The sequence below is a fragment of the Henckelia pumila genome, unplaced genomic scaffold (genome assembly GCF_033568475.1).
Source record: "Henckelia pumila isolate YLH828 unplaced genomic scaffold, ASM3356847v2 CTG_461:::fragment_3, whole genome shotgun sequence".
Classification (NCBI taxonomy): Eukaryota; Viridiplantae; Streptophyta; class Magnoliopsida; order Lamiales; family Gesneriaceae; genus Henckelia; species Henckelia pumila.
This window is the reverse complement of record NW_027331831.1, coordinates 13,352,721-13,379,760: the sequence shown is the minus strand read 5'-3', so window position 1 is coordinate 13,379,760 and position 27,040 is coordinate 13,352,721. Positions and strand designations below refer to the sequence as shown.

At 34.2% G+C, this 27,040-nt stretch overlaps 3 protein-coding genes across 8 annotated transcripts; 1 reads left to right on the top strand and 2 right to left on the bottom strand.

The window, feature by feature from the left end:
• The first annotated feature begins 4,845 nt into the window (after nt 1-4,845).
• Nucleotides 4,846-8,424, top strand: LOC140872112 (uncharacterized protein At4g15970). 5 transcript variants are annotated; one of them, XM_073274859.1, is made up of 5 exons: nt 4,846-5,130; nt 6,395-6,760; nt 7,296-7,774; nt 7,869-7,961; nt 8,196-8,424. In XM_073274859.1, exons 1-4 carry the CDS (start codon nt 4,936-4,938, stop codon nt 7,930-7,932), a joined length of 1,104 nt encoding a protein of 367 aa, XP_073130960.1. In that variant the 5' UTR covers nt 4,846-4,935; the 3' UTR covers nt 7,933-7,961; nt 8,196-8,424. The 5 variants fall into 5 exon arrangements, with proteins under 5 accessions (XP_073130960.1, XP_073130959.1, XP_073130964.1 ...); XM_073274858.1 differs by having other exon boundaries at nt 7,869-8,424; XM_073274863.1 differs by having other exon boundaries at nt 4,983-5,130; nt 6,400-6,760; nt 7,869-8,424.
• A 4,230-nt stretch (nt 8,425-12,654) lies between these two features.
• Nucleotides 12,655-14,710, bottom strand: LOC140872326 (uncharacterized). Of its 2 annotated transcripts, XM_073275146.1 has the most exons (7): nt 14,583-14,710; nt 14,303-14,475; nt 14,133-14,225; nt 13,959-14,060; nt 13,490-13,864; nt 12,860-13,096; nt 12,655-12,770 (listed from the first exon to the last, which is right to left on the bottom strand). In XM_073275146.1, the coding sequence occupies exons 2-7, from the start codon at nt 14,390-14,392 to the stop codon at nt 12,744-12,746; spliced, it is 924 nt and encodes a 307-aa protein (XP_073131247.1). In that variant the 5' UTR covers nt 14,393-14,475; nt 14,583-14,710; the 3' UTR covers nt 12,655-12,743. The 2 variants fall into 2 exon arrangements, with proteins under 2 accessions (XP_073131247.1, XP_073131248.1); XM_073275147.1 differs by lacking the exons at nt 14,133-14,225; nt 14,583-14,710 and having other exon boundaries at nt 14,303-14,407.
• Nucleotides 14,711-15,960: 1,250 nt separating this feature from the next.
• LOC140872032 (uncharacterized) lies at nt 15,961-20,311 on the bottom strand. The gene is made up of 7 exons (XM_073274767.1): nt 18,075-20,311; nt 17,951-17,988; nt 17,680-17,878; nt 17,505-17,604; nt 16,472-17,423; nt 16,188-16,377; nt 15,961-16,049 (listed from the first exon to the last, which is right to left on the bottom strand). The coding sequence occupies exons 1-5, from the start codon at nt 20,309-20,311 to the stop codon at nt 16,791-16,793; spliced, it is 3,207 nt and encodes a 1,068-aa protein (XP_073130868.1). The 3' UTR covers nt 15,961-16,049; nt 16,188-16,377; nt 16,472-16,790.
• Between the last annotated feature and the right edge of the window lie 6,729 nt (nt 20,312-27,040).

Sequence of the window (27,040 nt, the reverse complement as noted above, 5' to 3'; positions counted from 1 at the left end):
CACCATTTGAGGCATTGTACGGGCGACGATGTCGTACTCCACTGTTCTGGGAAGAAGTGGGGGAGCGACAGGTTGAGGGACCAGAGTTACTCCAGCAGGCTGTTGATATTGTTGGACAGATCAAGAAGAGAATTAAGGTTGCGCAGGATCGACAGACTAGTTATGCAAATATTAAGCTCAGACATTTGCAATTCGAAGTAGCAGAGAAAGTGTTCTTGAAAGTCTCCCCATTTCACAGGATTTTGAGATTTGGTCTCAAGGGTAAGCTATCTCCTAGGTACATTAGTTCATTCGAGATTCTGGAGAGTGTTGGAGATCTAGCTTAAAGGTTGGCGTTACCGCCGTATTTGTCAAGTATCCACGACGTGTTCCATGTTTCATTATTACGACAGTATGTGGCAGATGAGTCTCATATATTACAGCCGTCTGAGGTACAGTTGGACTCGGATTTGACATACGTGGAGAGACCTTTGCATATCATAGGTCATAAGGATAAGGTGTTACGCAACAAGACCATTCCTCTTGTTCTAGTTCAGTGGCAGCACCGAGGCACTGAGAAGGCCACTTGGGAACTTGAGAGTCGTATGCGTACAAATTATCCAGATCTATTTTGAACTGTGGTATTTTCATATTGTAACTTGTAAAATGAATCAGTTTGAATAAAAGATGTTTATTCAATATTTTACTGCATTCAGTACTTAAGATTGTTCGAGGACGAAATATCTTAAGTAGAGGGAGAATGTAGTAGCCCGGTTCCATTTTACAAGATTAAGTGACTTTAAACATGTTAGAAAATGACATATAATTTTAAAAGTGTCAAAACATGTTTAAGGAGTCCTTATTTGGTGAAAATAAGTGGAAAATCAGATCTGGAACGTCCGAAAATGGTAGGGTGGGTCCCGAGGGTCCAAAAATGACTTCGGAAGGACCCAAACAGTTCGGAGCACACAGACCAGTTCGGGCCCTCCGAACCAATTCAGGCCCTCCAAACCCGAGTTCGGACCGTCCGAACTCAGCAGAGCCCAGGTGTCTAAAAAGCTCGGACAAATGGCAGTTTGGACCGTCCGAACTCCGCCTATAAATAGGCCCTCCGAATTTCATATTTTTCACACCAATTCAGATTTCTCTCTTGGTCTTTAGTGTATTCTAGGGGTTTTGGGGTGTTTCCAGCCTTCCTAGGCTTGGTCCAGAGGTTGGTCAGGTGCTCCGGGGTTGCGGCGGAGCGGTGCCCAAGTTTTGGGGCAGTCGTCATCAGCGGGCTGACGACGGACGCAGGTATAGCTCTGGCTCCTTATAGTAAATAGGGAGTATGCTATAGCGTAGTTAAGACTTTTAGAATAAGATTATAATGCATGAGTACTTTGCATTGTAGTGCGGATTATAGGCTTGGACATAGTGCTGGTCTAGCTTGCCTAGTTTATGAGGTACGGAAGTATTATTCGAGATATCCAGATTGAGTATGCATGTATTATGTGTTTGCATGGATTATGTGATTGCATGTTTTATATGCCTTTATATACAGCATGTCATGACTGTATGATGCATACATGAGCATATTGAGCTTTTACCTTAGATGTATCCTGTAGTAGGGCGCTCACCCTATGAGTTTGTGGATGGTTGGATACGTAAATCTTGTGTCAGGTCACCGTGATGGTTGGACACATGTACTAGTATCAGGTCACCATTATCCACTGGGTATATGAGCCACCTCCTCATGCGACGGCGCAGCGTGCTATATACCCTGGGCCCGGTCTATGAGCTTGTTTCTTGACCTGAGAGTCTTGGTATCCAGTTCACTTGCATACATGCACACATAACACTATATACTCATACTCTCGTACTGAGCTTATCATGCTCACGTCCCGTACTTTGTTGTATCTGGACACCCTATTCCATGGGGCAGGTCTGCGGCTGGATGAGGCGGGTGGTTCCAGGAGAGCTTAGGCGATGGAGGACCAGCAGGGTTATTGTCTAGGCTTTTTTTTCAGTTGTATTTGGGTTAATACACTGGATTTTATTCGATATGGTTGTAAACAATATTTTATTGTTGTTTAAGTTTTCCGCTGTTTAATTTCTGATTTATTAAGTTAAATGCATGCTTAAGCTTCTGATTAGTTGGTGATCACGGTGCGGATCACTACAACACAAGTCTAAATGATTCATGCAACATGAAATATGAATGTTATGGTATACTGGGATCAAGATCTGAAAACACATGCTCAAAACGTAGGCGTCTCCAGTATGCGCACGTTGCTCCAAAAATCCAGTGGGTGCCACACATACTGAACTTGATCTTGGACTCTCATCATCCTGGGTAAACCACACACGCTGCCCTGTCGGTCTAGTGGGTGTCACACGGTACCTGATTGTACAAGAAAACACTAAGACCGAGTGATCCTTAAAACAACAGGCTATCTCGAAAAGATTATAGGCACAACATGATATGCCAATGACGCATACAAATCATGAACAATATAATCATGCATCACATGATAGATAATAATGCAACACATAAACATGCATACTCAGGTGACTATCTCAATTTGTACTTACGTACATCAATTACTGGTCTAGCTTCACAACTGTCTACAATCCAAGCCTACATGTCAAGTAAATATCATATCACTATAACTTATCTAAAAGCTTTAAATAGAATAATAGATATTCCCAAAAGCTACTAAGAATTAATGTCTAGACATATATGCGTCCGTCGTCATCCTGCTGACGTCGAACGCTCTAACCCAAGCACATTTCCGCTACAAGTCCCATAGCATCTTGCTATTGCCTGACCCTTGAGAAGACGAGTAAAACACTAAGAATTATATATTGATACACACTCAAACGCCTCCAAATACACACCACTATGAGAAGACTCGGCCCTTATTTATAGATCACCTCGATCGTAAGCTCCGATCCTAAGTTAGAACTTTTCGAACTCTCATGATTCCCACGTGTCAATGTCATTTTGACACCTCGCTGGACAACCGCGTTTGGACCCTCCGATCATGGGTTCGCACCTTTCGAACTCCTACGTGTCCGAACACTGTTGACACCTCTCTAGTGTGTATGACCTAACTGAGTTCGGACCTTCCGATCTTGAGTTCGGAGCTTTTAAACTCTTCTTGTGCTTCCAAACTTCACCCTACCCATCCGAACTCGTTCGGACCTTCTGAACTCCCTTGACTTAGTGTTCGGACATTCTGAACTACTCAAACCCCTGATGCCCTCCAAACCATTTTCAGGCATCCTCAAGCTTATTTCCTACTTATTTTTTTCCAAATAATGACTCATTAATCACGTTTAACAGTTAAAACATGCTTAGCTATTTTAATTACTTAAATAAAAGTCGGGTTACTGCAATATATTTTTAATTTATTATGTTACACATCTATCTCATGTATCTTGTGTGTTTGATGTTTCGATCGCAAATTATTATTGTATTATTTTTATTTTATTTTTTATTATAAATACACGGGACCCGAGTTGTCCAATACGTAGACCTGGCCAAGGGCCGGGTTGGACCCGGACCCGGACCGAAACCGAAACCGGCCCGTGGTCAACGGGCCGGTTAACCGGGTCAACGGGTCCAACCCGGAACCGGGACCGGACCGCCTAGTGGCCGGTCCGATCCCGGTTTTCCCTTTGGAAAATCGCCGACCCGGCGGGTTGGCCGGTTCAACCCGGCGAGTCCGACCCTCCAGGTTCGCCGGGTTGACCCAGCGGATTTATCTTTTTAAAATAATATTTTAATTTTATTTTAAATAATATATATTTGATATTCATACATGGGTGAGATTTGAACCAAAAAACAAATGATTTTGGGTCTTCATTCTTGCCACTAGGCCAAGTGTTAATTTGTTAATATTTTGTGATTTAATATAATTAAATGTAATAATATTTTTTATATAAGATGTTTAAAGTTTAAATGTAATATATTTTTTATTGAAATAAATAGAGATTTTAATTGAGATAAATAGAGTTTTTAATATAAGATGTTGAAATATAATATATATTTTTATTGAATAAATATAATAAATTTTTTGTTGATATATATAATTTTTAATATAAGTTGTGAAAAGTTAAAATGCAATATATTTTTTATTTAATAAATATATATATATATTTTATTGAATATATAGAGTTTTTAATATATAATGTTGAAAGTTGATATGCTATATATTTTTTATTGAATAAATGTAATATTATAAGATGTTAAAAATTGAAATATAATACATTTTTATTTAATACTCCATCCGTCTCAATTATAATGTACATGTTTCCTTTTTTATTTGTCCCAAATATATAGTCATATACCATAATTAGTAATATTTTTTTACACTCATTTCCTAACATACCCCTATTAATTACACCTTAAAAATTGTGCAATCATTTTTAATACATTAAATAGGGATAAAATAGGAAGTTTATATAAAATTTGATTTTCCAATAAATTTTTCTTAATCTGTGTGAAAATTCAAAGAAGACATTATATATGGGACGGAGGGAATATATATATTAGCTTTTTATTGAGATAATGAAATATTTGATAGAGTTTTTAAAGTTTAATTTTACAAGTTTTTTATTTTTATTTTTTTAAAAAAAACAAGGGTCGAACCGGACCCGAAATCGTCGGTTAACCGGGTCCGGAACCGGGTCCGAAACCGGTCACGGGCGGGCCGATTAAGGGTCGGCCTATTGCCGACCCGGACCGGACCCGGCCCGTGGCCAGGTCTACCAATACGTTATAAAAAACATTGTATTTATTAATTTAAATAACAAAAACTAATATATATATATATATTTTTGAAATGGACGAAACCTCTTATGCGGCACAACTGAAAAAGAGGGAATGGTGCCGTGCGGGGTGCCTACGATTCTCACGGTGCGACGGTTTCGCTCTCGTTTCTCTCCTCTCCGACCACTCTGATTGTCGACATGCCGTTGAATTTATTCGCCGCCGCCGTCCTCCGCCGAGCGGCAATTACGATGCTCCTCCTCATGATGATGGCGCTCTCCTGCTTCTTCCTCTACAGAGCAGCCGACTCCGTGGGCTTCCGAATTTCTAACTACAATTACAGCCCCATTGTCACTCATGTGATACCCTTTTTCGAAGATGCTCCTCCTAGCTCGGTCAGTTCCCTTTCCATCCCCTGATTCTTCTTTAAATAGGGGCAGTTTATCATACAGGATGTTGAATTTTTGTTTTGTTTTTGTTTTAACGTATCAGTGATTAAATGTGGAGCAAATGCTACTATCAGTGACAATAGATGAGCCTTCGAATTATAAATATTGTTCTTTTTTAAAAATAAAAACGATTTATAAAGATTCTTGTATTGGTGGAAGGGATAGTTATTCTTTTTGCGTCAATCAAGCAATGAATTTCTCCACTGTATGCTGTCCATTGCATCTCTTCACTGTGTAAGTTTGAACTTGTATGTGATGTTATCGGCAATCATTGTACTGAGAAATTTTTGTAATTTCTACATGCTAATTTAGTTATTTCAGAATTAGAATACTTTTTTACTTTTTCATTTTTTGTTTCAAAAGATGTGAGCAATTCAAGGACAAACTGAAAATTGTTTTGGGACGTGAACAAACATGCTAATACTTTTTGTCCTTGTCGTAAGTAGTAACACTTTGATAGTGTTTGATTGTTTCCTCACGATCCGGTCAGGGGTCATCTCTAAACAAGACTTCCGTGTTTGGCACAAGCATCTAGGAAAAAGCTAGGAACGAAGTATTTGGGTAGTGGTTGAAAATGTTTTAAAAAAGTGATTATGAGCTTTTCTTTACAAAATTCATTCGAGGAAATTAAAATTTGGTAAAGAAAAGCTCATGATCACTTTTTTTAAACATATTCAACCACTACCTAAATACTTCGTTGAAAATTTGGTAAAGAAATGCTCATAATCACTTTTTTACATTTCCAAACACTGCCATAGCCAGCCCTAATTGCAATTACAGTTTATATAGAAGCTTTTCCATCTCAATTCACTACATCCTCACACCATATATTTATATCCTCAAATCTTTGTCGCTCCATAGTGTTGATTTTTATCTAATCTTATTCAGCATAGGATTTTGGAACTTTATATACTCTGAATTATGCTCAGGGTCACGCTTTTATGTTGCTTATTCATCTGAAGGCATTTAATCAAATTGAATCCACTCTGGTTGTATCTTCTTCATACGAATCATGCTTGGTTGGCGTCAATTTGAGATCATGTATATCTACCACCCCATTTTCACACTTTCTGGGGTATGTTAGCACATTAAGATTTCCTCTCGTGATCGGGTGGCATATGAGAATGAATCTTGGAAAATGTTCTTGCATAAGTCAATCATAGAATTATCACTCCATTTTTCCTATATATTTATTTTATAATTGTTGTAGGACAGTGAGGAGTATAGTCTTGAACAAATTTTGAAGGACGCATCAATGGAAGATAATTCAGTAATCTTGACCACCCTGAATGATGCTTGGGCAGCTCCGAATTCGGTGATCGATTTATTTCTTGACAGCTTCAGAATTGGACAGCATACTCGCCATCTTCTGAATCATCTGGTTATTATTACATTAGATCGAAATGCTTTTTCTCGTTGTTTGGTTGTGCACTCCCATTGCTTTGCCCTCATTACGGAAGGGGTTGATTTTTCACGCGAGGCTTATTTTATGAGACCGAACTACATAAAGATGATGTGGAGAAGAATTGATTTCCTTCGGTCTGTACTTGAAATGGGATACAACTTTATGTTCACGGTATTTTCCTCCTTACCTGTGTAAAATAAATTCGCAGATTGTGTGTGCGCGAGTGTATGTCTGTGGGTTACGTGTGTGTATGTTGTCCCAGTTTTTCGCTCTAACCCGAAAAAGAACGAGAATGCATTGCAACATAGACTGAAATGTTTCCCAGGTCTAGTAATTAGGTCAATTGTGGTATCTCACCTCATTCTTTATCTTGTTTTTTTGCGGGACAAAAAAAGACTTTCATCTTTGGGCGATAGAAATATTGCCCATAAAAAATATCTAATGTGATGATAAATTATCAAAAGTGATGTTTTGGGAGCTGAATGATATCCTTTTTTCATATTTTTCTTCTTGCCCGGATACTTTATTGGTATGCTCTGTTATTCTTATCATTTAATGTTCTGCATGGAAATTTTTCTTTTCGTAATGAGGTCGGCAGTAGCAAGCCATTCAATCCTTTCGCACTTAGAACATTCGGTCTATTCTGAATCCTGGTTTTATCCCGAATTTCTTTTAATGGAAAATTTTCATTTTTCCTTGCTTCTAGGATGCAGATATCATGTGGTTCAGAGATCCATTTCCTCACTTTCAACCGGATGCTGACTTTCAGATAGCATGCGATCATTTCTCTGGCAATTCTGATGATCTAGAAAATAAACCTAATGGAGGATTTAAGTTTGTGAGATCAAATAACAGGTCCATAGAGTTTTACAAGTTCTGGTACTCCTCACGTGAAAAATATCCACAACTGCACGACCAAGACGTTCTCAATAGAATTAAGCATGATACTTTCATATTAGACATTGGGCTGAGAATCAAATTCTTGGACACTGCTTATTTTGGTGGATTTTGTGAACCAAGTAGAGATCTAAACCGAGTTTGTACCATGCATGCCAACTGTTGTTTCGGGTTGGATAGCAAACTTCACGACCTTAGAATTTTGCTCGAAGACTGGAAACATTATTTATCTTTGCCTCCAAGCTTGAAACAAACCATGTCCACATGGAGAGTTCCTCAAAATTGCAGGTGTGATGGATCCTCACACCATCTATCATCACATTTTACGTTAATGTTTTGATCTCATTCATTTCTAATTCGTGTTTGTTCCAATTGTTTCTAGCCTTGATTCTCTTCAGTTGGCAGCGGAACCATCTGTGGATGAGAGACAGATTTTGGATAGATGACATTCTGACCGAACTTTTCTCTTTCATTTGTACATCTTCTCTTACTTATATATCTGATCCACGCACAGACACACGACTAACTTTGCCATGGAACAAAATTTGTATAATTGCATTCCTCCTATGTATTCAATGCACTCCAGGTGTCTTTTTGAGCTTGGAGATACCCTTCTTTCCTTTTTCTTTTTGTCTCATGTAGATAAATTAAATGAAGTATCCTAACCATTTTCGATGTACCTGCTCGTATTTCTACCTGAAAATCACAGGATTCGACCTTGCATCGATGGTAAAACGTCCTCTTTCAATGTTGTTGTTCCTCGTGGACCAGAAACAAAAGCTGGTGAAACTAAAAAAAATCTCAAACAAGGACTTGCTACAACGATTCCATTGATGCAAATAATTGTTGTGTAGATGAGAGATCCATTACAAAAACAGAATATAACATCATCACACCTACAGTGTATAGATTGCCTATGTACCGTATGTGATCATAAATGCAGAATTTGCTGGTATGCTTGAATGCTAACTGTTTGTGTACTGTTTGTTACACAAACATAATATATATTTCGATCCGTCTTTTGGCATAACGCACAGCAAGTATACATGGGATGAAATGAAAGTTCCGATTGTGGAAAAGTCTTATAAACGGCAGGTTTCCCCAGCCGGAAAAATGGCTGTTGGGATAGATAAAAGACTAATTTTGCTGCAAAATTTGGCACTTCCTAGTTCCTTCCTATACTTAAGAAGTGTAAAGTATTCCACGTTAAAATAAAAAAATGAAAGTAGACATAGGTAGTAGGAAGAATTTGAAATTTATGGATTTCAAATGTGTTTTCGTTGTTTGGAGAAGTAAGATCATAAGTTTCAAATTTGTCACTTATACGTTTATATAGTATTTCATTTTCATTAATAAAGATTTCAAGTTCGTTCAACGATGTTATTTGAAATCCACTATATTTTATATTACTAATGTGTAAATAAATGATCTGTGGGTTTAATATTTGATCAGTGTTTAATTGCTAATAATAAAGTTGTGATCGAAATCCATAGATTTCAAATCCATCTATTCAAACGCAACTTAAGAAATTTCATAGCATTTACTACTGAGGTCTTCTTTTTCATATTTTATTACATAGAACACATAGACTGAGAGCACTTTCCTGACTAATATCGAGTGCAGAATGCAGATTCGGCAATATAAAAATAAGGATTAAAACGAAAGCAAGATACAACAAATTTACTTGCACATACTTAGCAACTTCTTTTGCATACTTTATCACGCACGCTTGGAGCATTCTGACTAAAAATAAAGTTTTTAAAAAATACAGAATTGGATGAAAATTTACTTCTCTGATTAAATAAATACTTACTTTCAATTGACGGTGGCTACAACTGGTATATACAGATCATAAAACCAGGGGCGTATGACCCATTCAAGTCCCTTTATTTATTTTATATAGTGGTGTATCGGTGGACACGCTTGTATAATATTTTTTTAATTAATTTGATTTATATTCAAATATGAGTAATATCATGATTGTAAAAATTATCAAGAAACTAAATTAAAATTTGAAATTTCGATTTTTTTTAAAAAAAAAAACAAAAGTGTAATATCTATATCATATAAGGACAATCTTGGGAAAAAAAAAAAAAGATGGTATCTTCTTGTGCCTAATAGAAAAATTCTTTATATACATTAGTGTATTGGTGCATGCGTGGCGCGCTTGTATAATATTTTTTAATTAATTTAATTTATATTTAAATAAAAGTAATAAAAAATTACTCAAGGTTGAAAAAATTACCGAAGGACTACCTACAATTTGAAATGTCGAATTTTTTTTTTTAAAAAAAAAAGAAAATAAAAAACAAAAGCGTAATATATAGATAACATATGTTGGTAATTTTGGAAAAAAATGTTGTCCTTTTTTATATAATAGGAAGATTCTTTATATATAGTGCTAGTGTATCGACACACTTGTTGCATGTTTGTACAATTTTTTTTTAATTAATTTGATTTATATTCAAATAAGATTAATATCATAATTGCAAAAATTATCGATGGACTAAACTGCAATTTGAAATATCGAAATAAAAAAAATATATATATATAATATTTATATTACATAAAGGTAATTTTGGTCCAAAAATAAAAAAGATGGTATATTTTTTTGTTGAATGTGCATATTCTTTATATATAGAATAGATAAATAATATAGATATACCTCATTATATGAGCGGATTTTTTTAAAACAAAATTGTTGGTGAAAATATCGGGTATAAAGATTTCACTAGTTTTTGGCATATTTTCTTTGGCAAAAACTCATATGAGACGGTCTCAAGGGTCATTTTATTGAGACGGGTCTCTTATATGGGTTATTCATTAAAAAGTATTATATTTTATGCCAAAAGTATTACTAATTATTATAAATATGGGTAGGATTGACCCGTCTCATTTGTGAGACCGTCTTACAAAAGTGTTACTCATCTTCTTTTTCCTTTTATATTTATGTTAATTTTTTTAAGTGACTTCAACTGGTAATTTAAATGAGATGCATTTTATTAGAACCAATATATGATCTAATTTAATTAATTGAATTAAGCAATTAATTTGACTGAAAGATTATTTTTTACACATCAAAATATTATATAGATTTTCTATACTTTTATATCATTTAACTTTTTTTATTACTAAATATTTTAGAGCATGTATTGATGAATTTTAGATAGTTGTTATATTTAATTTATAATTCATCTTTACGTTAAATATTTGCGAGCTAATCAATATTCTACTTATATGTACATTTTTAAAAATGACTAAATTTTTATTTACAAACGAATTAAAACATCAAAAATAATATCATGTATTATTTCATCCAAAAATAGCGAGTAATTATATATATAATCTAGTTATGAAAATGAGCAATTAAATTTTACATCTTAAGAAATCTAATATAAAACATTTAAAAAATGTATTAAAAAGTGCTCAAATTTTTAATGTCCAGCACCATGTTTAAAATCCTAACTAGGCCCCTCATAAAACAGCTTCAAGAGGAATGGGAAATGTAAATTTAATCCAGCTTCCAATAAAAAGGTAGTTATAGTCCGTGATATATATGTTTGAAAATTCGTGTTAAAAATACGAAAATCAGCTTGCATGATTGTGTCTTCGTTATTTTAAAAAGAGATAAAAAAAAAATGTTTGTGTCTTTGTAAGAGAGACAAATAATATTTCTAAATGTATTTTTCTAAAATTATGGTGGCATTTGAAGTTTCAATTTGCTATAGGTCCCGTTTGGTAGGGGTGATTATCGCGGGATTAGCTATTTATCCAGTGTTTGACTGGATTTTAAGGGCGAGAATGATAATCTCGAGCCCTTGATAGATTCATTGTACATGCAATAAATTGTCGGATTATAATCCTTATTTTTCGATGGTATTCTCAATCCTCATTGTCGAGATTTAAATCATCAAATATATAAAAAAATTAATTTTCAAAAACTAACACAACTTTATCGATGATCTCTTGATCTGATGACAATTGACAAAAAGGTCCCCAAAAGATTCACAAATTTATGAAATATATAATTGTGTCTTAAGTCTCATTTATATTTGTTGGGAATTTTCCGTTCGATCCGCCGCCGATCTTGTTCGAGTTTCACCTGCAAAAATCAAAATAAAAACAGGGAAACAAACCAAGGCAGGAATAACGAGAGTAACACAAAGGGATTCTGGGGCTCAGACGCTACGACACTCCAATCCACGGGCAATCCACGGCAAAGGCCACAAAGGCTCACTACTAGAAAAAATGGCTATAGTGACATTCATATTTGTCATTATATTCAACCTTTAGTGACATTAAAGTTTTAGTGACATCACCAACAAATGTCCTCTATTCTAATGTCGTCTTAAGCTTGCTGACATTATGTAATGTCATTATATGATATTAATGCCAACTCCATAGGTGTCACAAAATAATAATATAATGACAACATGAAATGTCAGGAAAACTCATGTTTTAAGGACATTTATATTTGTCTTGTTATTATGGTAATAATGACAAATTTATGTGTCATTAAAAATAATTTATAAAGACAACGACAAGTGCCTTGTATTTTATTTAAAGTGACAATAACAAATGTCATTAATGATAGTTTATAAGGTCAATTTAAAATGTCCCATTATGTAATTTATGGTGACACTTATAAATGTCTTTTATACTTACCTATATGGACATTAAACGTCGTCATTAATATTTATTTATAATGACTTTTTGAAATGTCTTCATATGAGTTTTACTATGACATTTTTATGTACATGATTTTATTGTCTATTGTGACATAAAGAATTTTCATGTATTATAATATTGTCCAATTTCAAGATTTTATTCTATAATATTCCTATATAACAAATTAACATAAATATACAAATAAAAAATTTTAAAATAAAAATCAAAAGGCTAATAAATCATTGACATTCATCTTGCAATAAATAATGTGCAATACTAATGACAAATTTTCCACCTCAAATAATATCTACGTACACCAAAATGTATCCAAAATATCAAGTTTAAAAACAAGTAAAAAACTATGTCTCATAAAGAAAAACATCTGGAAACTTGTAGCGCATCTTCATCCGTCGCATCTTAAACAAAATCTAATAATATTCTTGTCACCTATAATAAAAATTCATATATTTGTTTAAATATAATAAATAAAATATTCACATAAAATAAATAAAGAGATTAAAATGTAATTCAAACTAATTAACATCATACCAAATGACAAATTGACAAATTGTCATTTATCCAAATGCAGCTAATAGAATTCTTCATTAACTTTCAACTGCAAATATAATTGATATTGCTTTAAAAAGACAATAACATGAAGAGTTTATACTTAATAAATATTTAATTAAAATTCGAATATCATACCAGATGACAAGGCCAGGCTATCATTCCTCCAAGCGCATCCCCAAACTTTTGTAAAAAATCATATGGCCTAATCAAACTCTCTTCATGTTCTAGGACAACTAGAACTTGTATTTCACACCAATTTGGTCTCAACATTTGTTTTCCTACTTCAATATTCGCATCCATACCACGAACAACTCCTTTTGCAACAATTTTTGTCGAATCAAATAGACTTTTTATCGAGACAGAACATCCAATCTACATGAAAACAAATATGATACTAAGAATAATCATAAACAACTGAAAAAAACATGATGAAAAGAGATAAGCCTACATTCCATTAAAAACCACCTTCAAAACAATTGATCAAGTCACTGCCGAAAAACTAAATTAAGAAGCAAACTAAAGAAGAGTATAGGACCACCACCGGAAAATCAAATTTTTCTACAAAATCAAACTTTCCACAGAAGGAGTGCATTTCATGCTTCAATTCCCAACCCAAATTGCACAAAACGTTGCTTACAAGTAAGCAAAATCCAACTCATTATGCCACATCAAACAATAAATAATATCATAATAAATAAACAACAATTTCTTAACCAAAAAGACCATGGTGGATTAATAAAATAAAAAACTGAAAAAAGACTTTACCCTCAAAGATAAACTAGATGGATCAGAAAGTAATGGACTGCTAGATGATGGAGTATGTTGTATATTGTTGCAGTTCGAACCAAGGTTCTGGTTTGGTTGATTGAAAATCTTTGATTCTAACATTGCGATGTGTTGGCCTTGCCTTTTAATTTGTTCATCCATTTTTTCTAACAGTGTCTTTTGCTCCATCACTATTCGATTGCATGTACTACGGCTTGGAACTTCTCCCCATAAATCAAATGGGTTAACACCATCTCCAAACATACGCACTCGGCCAGGTCTATCAGGTCCAATGATCTGAGCAAAAATGTCATTTTGACCTACCTCATCATCCTCATCTTCATGAAGTTGATTTTCTAGTTCTTTCATTGCAGCCTTTACCAAAAATTCAAAACCATAATTTATACAAAATGATGATGAAACAAATATCTTTGAAATTAATGTACTTGAAATTTATAATGCAACTTACCAATTTTTCTGCCACTATGTTGCTCGAGGGACTTCCATTGGCATGAGTGAAGCAAGCATGAAATAATTCAACTCGTGATGGAATCTGCCCCTTTTCTTTTTTCTAAAATTACAATTGGTTATCAATTTATACATTCTAATACATGAAGAACTAAAAATTAATAAGAGAAATTACCAATTTTTGTTGCACTTGAGCGAAAGATCTTCTTCCAGTTGTCTGATTCATTATCTTTTGCTTTCGGGCAATTTTATTTTTTTCACTTCTCTCCTAATATATTAAATTAAACTTGAAACAAAAGACAAAAGTATATGAAAAATTTTATAAACAGATAAAATATTGCATACCTTTGATTTTTCTGTGTTCCAATGAGCAACTAGTTTCACATATTGTTCAGCAAAGGCTCTTTGATCTCTTTCTTGCAGAAGAAATTGCATTAGCAACTCAGGATCATACTTCTTTTTTAGTTCTGACTTCCAGTTTCTCCGTTTTTTTGCTATTGAATTGAGTGTCCAACTTTCTGTTCCAGGAGGAAGGTTATACTTTTCCTACGAAGACATCCGAGCAGTTTACCCTCATAATAAAAATGTACGTAGTAAATAAATTATGCAATAACATTTTAATTACCTTTACAACATCTAACATTTTTTTCTTAGTATCCAATGGCATTTTATGCCAACCTTCCACGTCAATTGGACAAAATTTACCATTTCTAGCCAAAGTACCCAAGAAGTCAGTAAATTTATTTCTTCTTGATCCTATAGGATGCCCCATATCATCACATTGAATATTAATACGTGGCAGCGTGCTAGGTCGACCCCAAATTTCTTTCATAAATGTAGGACCTCTAGTTTTCTTCTCAGCATCATCAGATTCAATTTCCCTATCAACATCTAGATAAAAAAAAATTGAAAAATAAATAATTGAATAAATACATTGGAACAAATTATTACATTATTCTTATAATTTACCTTGATCATATTCTTCATCCATAAAATCATTTTGGTCATGACCCGTATTTTCAACACGTGGGTTAATGTTGGATGTGATCCTAGATGTCAAACATGTATATTCGTATATAGGATAAATAAAGGATGACGTAAGTATTATACTAAGTTATATCTAAATTTAATCATTGACACTAAAAACTATAATTTCGTTTCTTTTTATATCTTAATTTGTAGGGTATTACCTTGCAACTCGAGGTGTTTCTGATTTGAAGCTTCATATATTTGGTTATTCGATGCACCTTGTATGTTTTGACAATCTGCACAAGTATGGTTTCACCAAAATATATGAAATTTGAGTTTTTAATTATAAGGAAGAGCATTCTTACCTTCTCCGCTAGCTGCCACGATACCAACTTCCCTTGCATGATAGACTTGGACAAAGTGCATAACATATAAATGAAAAATGTCAAATAAGAGTTATGCACAAGAAACCAACAATTTTTTGATGTATAAAATGATATGCTACCTTTTTCTTTTAAATATCGAGCTACCTCATCGTTGATATTAATCCGGGATTGATTATTTGTCAAATCTTGAAGTTGAAAATGAGATTTTCCAACAGTTTTACTCTTTCGAGTCATTCCTGTAAAAAAAAAAGATATATAGGATAAATAAAGCATAAAATAAGAATTATACCAAATTATATCCAAACTTAATCTTTTGAAATAAAAAAATCCATCAGATTTATATGTTTTTACATCTAATACCTTGTGCATTTTTGTGTTGTTGCATTGAAACTTTATCCATATGGATATTCGACATATCTTATATGTTTTGACATTCTGCACAAATATTAATTAAACCAAAATATAAGCAAGTTTAGTTTTTTCATTAGCTACCATGTTACCAAGTTCCTTTACAACACCGACTTGAACAAAGTATATATATTTATAAAAATGCAAAAGGTAAAGTAAGAATTATACAGAAGCAACCAATAAATTGTTTATGTATTCATAAAATTAGACACTACCATTTTTTTTTGAATTTTGACCTGCATGATTGGCAATCATATGTGGTTGTGCATCAAACTCATTTCGAAGTTCAAAATGAGGTTTTCCAACAGCTTTAACCTTACGAGTCATTCCTATCAAAAGAAAAATTTACAAATTACAGATTTTTGCATATTGGATAAAGAAAACATGAAGTAAACATTATACATATCCAATCTTAATTTTTTATCTAAAACTTTCTATGTTTCATATTTTTTTTTTATATCTAATACCTTGTGCATCATAGTGTTGTTGATTTGAACCTTCATCTGTTTGGTTATTCAGCTTACCTTGTATGTTTTGAAATTCTGCACAAGTAATGATTACACAAAAATATAATCAAGTTGAGTTTTTAAATATAAACAAGAAATTTCTAACCTTTTCCACTAGCTACCGTGCCACCAAGTTGCTTTGCAAGACCAACTTGAACAAGTACAGAACATTCATTAAAAAAAAGTCAAATAAGAGTTATACAACATTAGAAAACAAATCCTTGATGCATAAAGTAACATGCTACCTCTTTTTGAGTTTCGAGCTACGTGATTGGCAATCATAATTCGAGGTTGTGTGTCTATCTCACCTTGATTTCAAAAATGAGATTTTCCAACAGTATTGCCCTCACGAGTCATTCCTGTCTAGAGCAAAAATTACAATTTACCAATAAAAATAAAGTTAGTAGCATGTACTTTGATATGAAAATAAATAGGTCCACATTGATAATGAAAATTAAAATTCACAATGTTTTCATTCTTCAAGTATCTAGCAAATCCACCCTACTAATATCACTTTATATCATATTAACTAAACATAGAAAATATATATTCTAGAAAATCTCATCATGTATCAATATCAATTTCCTCTCCTGCAATGTCATCCCGAACCCAAACGACTTCTTCTGGTTCATCATCGTCTTCAGGATTACCAATACAACTTTGAAGATATGTATCAACATCTGCCATAGGTTGCATTTTATACTTTGCTCGTGCATCAGTGGTGATAATAACATGCCAATTACAATCAACTGGATCTTCCACATAAAAAACTTGCATGGCCTGAGATGCCAATATATAAGGCTCGTTATGGCGCTTCACATTTGTAAAATTAGCCAACACAAAACCATCATCATCCAGTTTTAGTCGTTTGCCTTTGGAGACCCAATCACATTCAAATAAAACAACTCTTCGACCTCCCCCATAATCTAACTCAATCACAATTTTCAAAATCCCATAATAATCAAGTTCACTTGATATTGGATTTTGATCTCTTATACTTGAATAACTTGAAGTAGTGGCGCGAAAAATTACACCACAATTCTGTGTTTTTCTCTTGCGTTCAACTTCTTTTGTATGAAACCTAAATCCATTGGAAACAAATTTTGCATATTGTATCCCTATGAAATTCGGGCCTCTGGCAAGTGATTTCAGATCATTTGATACGGGATCATCTTGTGGAAGATTTGTATCTTCAATCTATCACACAAGAACAAATTGATAAATTATGTATGAAAAAATCAGAATATATAACTAATGAAGTTTACAACAAAAACTTACATGTTTGGCAAACCAAGAGGCAAAAGACTCACTATGCATACGTTCAATTTGGTGTGGAGGAAGGCCGGAATAACTAAGATTCAAAATCTCACGGTGTTCACTGCAAATTAAGAACGATAATTTGATAAAAATGATGATTATATATATAAATTAAATAAAATATAAAATAACATACTCTATATAAGATTGTACGTGATGACAGTTAAATAACACATATTGATGTGCCTTCTTTAATGTCTCATCATCAAACTTTGTTGCAATGGCCTTTCCGAGTGGGTAACCAGAGTTTGTAAACACATCCAATGCGAATGTTGAGCCTATAGTTGTATCATCATTTCTTGTTGATTGATTGAATTTTGTCTCTACATAATCAGCTAAATATAAAGAACAGAATGTCAAACATTCCTCAGCCAAATACCCCTCAGCAATGGATCCTTCAGGCCTACCTCTATTTCGGACATAAGACTTCAGTGTCCCCAAGTACCTTATATCAAAAACATAAATTTTGTATTATATAGCAAAAATAGTAACTTAAATACACAAACACTGAGATTTCTATAATTCTATTACCTTTCAAATGGATACATCCAACGATAGTGTACTGGTCCAGCAAGTTGTACTTCAGTAGCCAAATGTACAGTTAGATGAATCATTATGTTAAAAAATGAGGGAGGAAAAATCTTCTCTAGTTGACAAAGGATCACCACAATCTCTCCCCTAAGACGAACCACATCAGTAGGAGAAATTACTTTGCAGCATAGCTTTCTGAAATACCTGCTCAATTTAATCAAAGGATTCCGTACTGATTTAGACAAAGTTCTACGTAGTGCTACTGGTAACAACTGCTGCATCAAAACATGATTGTCATGGCTTTTTAGACCGATTAATTTTGCTGGTTTCAGTTGAACACATCGTGAAATGTTAGATGCGTAGCCATCTGGAACTTTAACTTTTTTCAAAACTTTGCAAAATATACCCTTCTCTTTTTTCCCCATTGAATAGCATGATGGAGGAAGAAAAACTCTACTCGGTCCTTTCTCAATAGGATGAAGTGCTGATCTTATCCCAATTTCTTGCAAATCAAGACATGATTTCATAATATCTTTTGTTTTCCCTTCCATATTCAGCAATGTCCCCCAAATCGATTCACAAACATTCTTTTCAATATGCATAAGATCAAGGTTGTGACGTATCACATTATCTTTCCAATATGGTAAATCGAAGAAAATACTCAACTTTTTCCAATTGTACGGTAGTTTCGGATTATCATCCACGGTTTTTCCGAATTTCAATTTAAAATTTTTCAACTCATTGATCACACTGTCTCCAGAAAGTATGGGTGGTGGTCTTCCGTACTCTTCTGTTCCATCAAAATGTTGAGCATTTTTCCGAAACTCATGGTCACTGTTCAAAAATTTGCGGTGACCCATATAGCAATGTTTTTTCCCATTTTTTAACCACCATGAATGAGTAAATTTGTGGCACACTGGGCATGCAAATTGACCTTTGGTGCTCCACCCAGATAAGGTTGCATATCCAAGAAAATCACTTATCGTCCATAGTAATGCGGCATGCAATTGAAAATTCTGCTTGGTTGATGCATCATATGTCTCCACTCCTACCTCCCACAAATCCTTCAAATCAGCAATAAGGGGTTGCAAGTAGATGTCGATGTTATTTCCAGGAGCATATGGACCAGGTATTAACAACGACAACATAAAGTATGGTTGTTTCATACACATCCATGGCGGAAGATTATATGGCACTAAAACGACTGGCCATGTACTATGCACCACACTCATATTTTTGAATGGATTAAATCCATCTGAAGCTAATCCTAGCCTTATGTTCCGGGGATCCTTTGCGAATTTCGGGTGGTTATGGTCAAACGTTTGCCAAGCTGGGGAATCAGCTGGATGTCTCATGTAACCGTCTTTTGTGCGAGATTCAGAATGCCATCTCATATGGACTGCTGTTTTGCTCGACATGAACAAACGTTGTAACCTAGGCTTTATTGGAAAATACCATAAAACCTTGCGTGAAACTTTTCTCTTCTCACCAGTAGGATCACCTTCAGAAGTTTCCCATCTGGGCTCATCACATGTTTTGCACTGAACTCTTTCTTTGTCCAACCCCCAGTACAAAGTGCAATCATTTGGGCAAGCATCGATCTTTTCGTAACCAAGTCCTAATTGCCTCATCAATTTTTCTGCTTCATAGTATGACTTTGGTAAATCATTCATGGCATTAGAAAATGCTTCTCTCAACAAATCCAAAAGCATATCGAAGATTTTATTGGTCATTTTTCCAAGACATTTTAAGTGAAGCAAGCGAATGATGAATGCAAGTTTTGAGAATTTCTTGCAGCCAGGATATAACTCTTTTTGCGAATCATCAATTAATTTATAGAATTTTTGGGCCTCTCCAATTGGAATATCTTTATCCTTTTCAAATCCTGATGTGTTGTTAATATTGTCATCATGTTGTGGGACCCCAAAAGCCTCATGAACTAGCCCTTCCATATCATCTACATCATCACGATATGAAACAGAACTAGATATTAAAGATGCACTACATAAGATCTCTCCATGAGCAACCCAGTGAGTATAACCTTTGATAAATCCATCAACCGTCAAATGATCATAAGCATCCTCTCTTGAAACACAAATGCCAATCTTACATCTTGCACAAGGACATGCGATTTTTACATTTATGTTTGCATTAGAAAATGCAAAATCTAGGAAACTCTCCAGCCCTTTTCTGTATTCCTCAGTTTGTCTCGGCAAATACATCCAAGTTTTATCCATCACAAGTTTGATAAAAAGATCTACTAACACAAGTTCAGAAAACAAATATGTAATATATATGTATATATATGTGGAGTATGAATATCAAACAAGACATATCAATTATAAATTATTATATAAACTATAAATATAAGAAATGAGTGATATTAATTTTTTAAAAGCTTTTAAAGTAGAATCACTCCATAATCAACATGTAATATAATAAACTTCTACTTATAAATTAATTTACATTCAAAATATTAATGTAAAATTACTTCACTCATAATTAATTGGCGAAAACATTACTAAAATAAATTTACAAGCAACGTCGACATTACTAAAAGATCTACTAACACAAGTTCAAAAAAACAAACATATAATATATGTATATATATGTGGAGTATGAATACCAAACAAGACATATCAATTATAAATTATTATATAAATTATAAATATAAGAAATGAGATGATATTAATTTTTTAAAAGTTGTTAAAGTAGAATCACTCCACAATCAACATGTTATATAATAAACTTCTACTTATAAATTAATCTATGTTCAAAATATTAATCTAAAATTACTTCACTCATAATTAATTGGCGAGAACATTACTAAAATAAATTTACATGCAACATCTTAAAATAAAATATATTTCTCATAATTTAATTGACACAAGAAAGTAATTTATAACATATCAAGGTGGAAGTATCGATCTAAGCCAGATTTCGTTAATTTGGTAATTCACTTTATTTTTATAACTATTGCCTATTGGTACTGTTTTGTTTTTTTATATTAATTTAAAAAAAAAGATATTTTTTTGACAAATATTATTATTTTATGTATTAATAAATATTATTTAAAATATTCATAATATTATATATATATAAATATATATTTTTTCTTAGCTCTTTCATACAATTAACTACATTATTATTTTAATTATGATGAAGTATTATATAAATCAACTCATCTAATTACCCATCTCTCAATATTCTTTAGTCCACCCCAAATTTCAAGCAAGAAAACAATATTTGATGCAAATAAAGAATTTCATGTTTCAGTTACTTTTCAAGACAGAGCAATCCCAAACACATTGTTCCCAAAAATCCAAATCAAACAAAGAATATCCAACCAACATCTACTTGTTTACAAAACTTTTAAGCTCCAAAGGAAATTTGATGCAGCTAGTGCAATAAATTCAAATGCTTGCAACTACTTTACAAACATATAACTGTCAACTTATTGCAATAAATTTAACAACATTTATATGTCTCTCTATAATTTTTTTTCTCCTCTCAAGAAATCTAGACCCATCAAATATTGTGCTTGAGAAATTATTTCAATCACATGAAACCATTACTACCCATCGTGGCCGCAGCCCACATACATTTTCAGCATGTCATCCCAACTATTTTATTGGCTTCATATTAGATATTATTGATTCATTATTTTACGTGTGATAACTAAGGAATTGAAAATAAATTAGCACAGGATAGCTGCTGCCCAGTCACTAAAATAAATCCCCCAACAGTTCTTTATGAGCTCACACTAGCAAGAATTTCCATATATATTCACAAAAAACTAGAAACTCACAGTTCCAGGAACTAACAGATTCAGAATGATATGAGCTATGGATGGAGGAAACTTACATAATTTTACAGAAACCATATTCAATAAAATGAGACATAAATTCCAGCTTACAATATGCCTTGCTCCAGCAAGTGAAAAGAAGAAAAATAACACGGCAGTCAATACAAAACAAGAGGTAATATTTTAAAAAAACAAAGATATGCAATTTCTAACGTGTTCAAATATTTTGATTTAATGGCTCTTCATGATCAGACTGTGATGCTGAACAGGTAATCTAGGATTACCAACAGCTTTCTCAGTCTCCTCAAGGAGCTGCACCGGAGTTAACTTCGCAAACTCACAAGTACTGTCTTGTGGCAGAAACTAACATCTATTTCAAAAGAAATAGGGCCAATACAAAACCAGTTTACAATATGCTTTGCTAATACTATAATAGTGAGACTCAAAACTGCCTACGACCAAGACTTGATCGGATCGAATCGAGTCAAAACAGGGCAGTGTGGTCCTTGATAAATTAATTAGTCGAGTACAACAATTAAAATCTCACGAGCAGTCTACTAAATCAATGAAATTAAATTATACTGGATCGACTTTTACACTTCATGAAAACCAAAACAAAATCAAAAACATACCCAAACAAAATGGTTGGAATGGAACGATGGTTTCTCTGCTGCAAAACTCAAATCACCACTGGAAATAAACATGTTTTTCTTGGTTAAAATTACAACTTCTTTAAGAAATAAAAATAAATCACTCGAAAATAGAGAACAAAACTTGCGACGACCCAGGACTACGGATTGCCAGAGACAAGAGAAGAATTAGATTACCTCGGCGGGGCGGCAGAAGGTGGGGATGGCGGCGTTGGTGACAAACGGTGCAGAAGAAGCTGATGGGTGAAGACGTCGGGGGTGGGGGAGGATCCGGCGGAAACGATTTTCCAAATCACAGAAGTGAGATTGTTGCGGCGTGAGCGAAGATTAGGGCGCTAAAGAAATTTGGGGATGCTAGGCGCGAGTCTGATTAATAAAATTGGAGGGAGAGATTGGAGAGGGGAAAAAATAGGCGTGAAAATGTAATATTTTTAGTGACATTTTTTTAATATTGTCACAATAATATATCTAATAGGGTTTTTATTTTATAAAATTTTCTTTTTTTAATTAATGTCGTGATATGTATATATTAATGACATTTTTTACAAAATGTCATTAAAAAAGTGTCAGGAAATGTATTTTTTCTAGTAGTGGCTCCTCCCAACCCAACTCACGCCTATTGCCCTCAATCCCACTACACGCCTACTGCCCTCAACCCACTACACGCTCAAAGCTTCCAGCAGCCGCCTCATAAAGAAGCATCACACAGAGATGAGGTGAGAGAGGGCAGCAACACTAAGCCCGGCCGCCTCACTCTCTCGCCCTTCAATCCTCCCCAGCTCTCACAAGCTTTCCTCACACAGAAGAATGGAGCAGATCAAAGAAACGCACGGCTGCTGTCCAATCTCTCTCTCACTCCACTCTATTCTCTCGAGCTCTCATCTTCTCAACAAACGGCTGCCTCACTAAGTGGCATAAATCAGAAAGATGGAACGCTCAAGGAAGAAGATGGAGGCGCACGCTTCTCAGAAGCAGAAAGGAACGCACACTGATTTCTTTAGGGATGGGGGATTAATATGGTTTGGGTAGTGGGCTTTGGGAAGTGGGCTGGGGAAATAAAAAGGATGGTTGGGTCAAATCCCAACAATCTCCACATTTTTGGCCCAACACCGGTTCACTAGTTACGAGAGTCACTTATAGCCATCATCATCGCCCCACACAGACAACACAAATTTAGTACAAGAACAAATATGCAGCAAACACAAAGTAAGCTACAATACTACAACGAAAACAGAACACATATTTGTCAAAAAACATCAAAGTTTAAAATTTTTTCAAACAAAGATTAAATTTTTCAACATTTTCAGAAACACGACTCGAACCAATTAAATGCTCCACCTCGCTTGGAGCCCAGTCAAGTTCTGAAAAAAAAAATATTCCTACATAACTATTTTTCACACAAAAAAATAGAAAAAACAATCTAGCAAATTTCACAAAGAAAAATGCACATAGTCACAAAGACACATGTCTCACAAAGAGACACAAGCACAAAGCTAACACATTTTCACACAGAAAACATGCACATGGTCACAAAGACGCACATGGTCACAAAGACACGGGCGAATCACAAAGAAATGCGAAAACATGGAAACACGATAGTAATCAAGCATGAAAACACAACAGTATCCAATAGGCAAATAAATCCTAGGATTCTACCAGCAACAAATGCACACAAATCCTAGACTTCTATCAGCAACATATGCACACAACATCCGCACCAATCGGTTACATCCGCACCAAGCACGCAGTTACTCTACTAAAGCAGTAAAAGGGGTTCCAGCCAATATACCAGAGCGAAACTCAACGCAAGAGTTTCGATTCCAACAAACCAATAAGGCCGGCAGCCAACACACGGCGACGACGGCTCCTAGCGGTAGCAACCATCAATGGCGGCGGTGATGGCAGCACTCACGGCGGCGGCAGCTCCAGCAGCTGCTCCGACGATGGCTCTCCACCTAGCTCTCGGCGATGGATCTCCACCTGTCTCTGATACCACTGTTAGGTATCCGTCCTCTTCGTTGTCCAGTTGGTCATCTTGTTTCTTGTTAATAATCTGCACAACAGAAAGAAAAGAAACAAAGCAGAACAAGCCAATAACAAGAAGCCACAAGCGACGTAATATACTAGAAACTCCTGGGGCTCAGACACACTTCTCTTCCACACTATTCTCCGAAACCACACAAAAAACAAGACGAAGACCACAAAGGTTCTCCCACACCCTACCAAGCTCAGTTCACGCTACACATAGTAGGAACACCTGAGGAGAAACGAGGACAAGAGAAAAGGAAACAATGCTAAATAAAGCACAAAGCAAAGGAGAAAGGATAAGACACAAAGTCACCAAAGAAGGAGCACGAGCAGCCTTCACTCCCACAGATCTCACGCAACAGCAGACTTCGAAAGGGGGGAACGGCCGCCTGTCTCAAGTCTCCGATCTCTACTGCCTCTTTCTCACGTCCACTCAAACACTCTCTCGGTCACCTCTTATAAACTAGGACAAAGCTATTATTATGGAACCGGCCGCCCAGAAATCACAAAGAAGATGGGTGCTCAAGGCTGCCCCATGTTTCTCGCAGAAGATGTCGGCCACCTTTTTATTCCAAATAGAAAAACCCACAATATACAAGTAGAGAAATAAGTGATATATTATAAAGGCTAGTGGGCTGGAAAACAAAAGCATAAGTGGGGCCAAAAAACCCAACAATATGATTTTATATATACTTTCATTAGGACATCCGCAATGTGGCATAATCGATGGGACGAGCTCTTTAATAATCTGACAAAAGGGCGCACTTGAAAGCGCACTTTCCTGTTTTATTTATTATTATTTACTTTTTAAATTTTTCTAATTATTAAATTAAATATTATGTATTTTAGCCTTTTAGAACATTTAAAAAAAATTTCGTTCTCTTTTAATTTTCTGACTGTTGTAATTTTTTTAAAATATATATATTTCAATTAATAAAAATTATATTTATTCTTATTTATTAAATATAATTAATGAATATTAAAATACATCAATGATATATTAAGTATACATAAATATATGAAATGTAGAAACTGATTATGTGAGTTAATAGTGAGTCTCATTCAATAATAATTGATATACTTAAATTAAGTTTAGGGTCCATAAAAAAATTATTTGGGTTTTTTGTCATAAGGGTGGCTGCAACGCAAACTGCGTGCAGTTGCATGGCGTTGAAGACGCCCATTAAATACATAGAAATTGTAGTTGACATCTTATTTTGGACCCCAACTAAAACCATTATTTGAAATGTGTGTTTCGAAAACAGTTCTGAATCTATATGATTAAATCTCTGAATTGTGATAAAATAAGATATGTTTTTTAAAAAATAATGTAAAAAATTTAATTTTTTACAAAAATAAAAATGCATTTATAAATAGATGTGTGAATCTGAGTATAACCATTACAAATCGTTTCTTTCTTTAAATTTTTTTTGAAATTATCATTTCTTTTTTTGAAACTTTTGTCTCAGTCTATTTTGTTTTATTAATAAAATTACCGATCAATTTAGAGGTTCATTCAACATTTATTTTGGTTCTCCAAATGCAGAAGAAAAATCAAGCTCTCAAAATTCGCAATCTCATTCCCATCTCAACCCTCGTCCTTCATAATTTTCATACAGAACTTAAATTCCACAAAATATCCACGCTCGTTCGAATGTTGTTGATAGGATCGGTTTGCGGTGTTGCTGGTAAACTGATATGCCCTAAATCAGTTTAGTAGCTGACTTTGAAATCTTTTAATTTGAGTTAAGTTGAGGTTGGTCAACTGAACTCTGTCTTCCCGTGTGTCGATATTAATTGGCAAACAACTATATTGTGCGGAATGATGCCAACTAACAGATTGAACTTAATATTAATGGACTGTGTGTGATTGTGATAAATTGAAGAAAAATAACACGGATGGTTGTTTATGGATGTTCGGAGATTTCAAAGACTCTTACGTCACCCTTCTTTCACCTCGAAAGTATTCACTCTAGAAGACTTTGACTATTACAATCAACTTGCAACAGCTCACTCCAAGACTAAGCCTTACACACACAGCCTATCCCAAAACTCCTAGAAATACTCAAGAGAATAGTTCACGACTGCTTCTTGTTACAATGAGGTTTGCAGCATCTTAACTGATACAACTCTTGTTGATAAACAACACTAAGCACTAATTGATCTTTTCTTGCTTGAATGATTTTGCTTGTGTTATTCGAATCTTAGATGATAAGCTTGCTTTCTCGATTAAGTGGGTAAATTGAATGAGCTCAGTTTATGTCTGATTCCTTGAATTTGTATACGAGATTTCTTGAGGAGTCGGATGATTGAATAATCAGATGATTGGGTATTTATACATCCATAGACAATGCCTCTATTTGAATTCAAAGTATTGGCTGTTAGCTTGTCTTTTCCGTGACATTCTCTAGCACCATCGTACACTGATGTATTTATGCTACGAAAAAACCTATCCACAAGAGTTTCGTTTGATTTGAATTGGT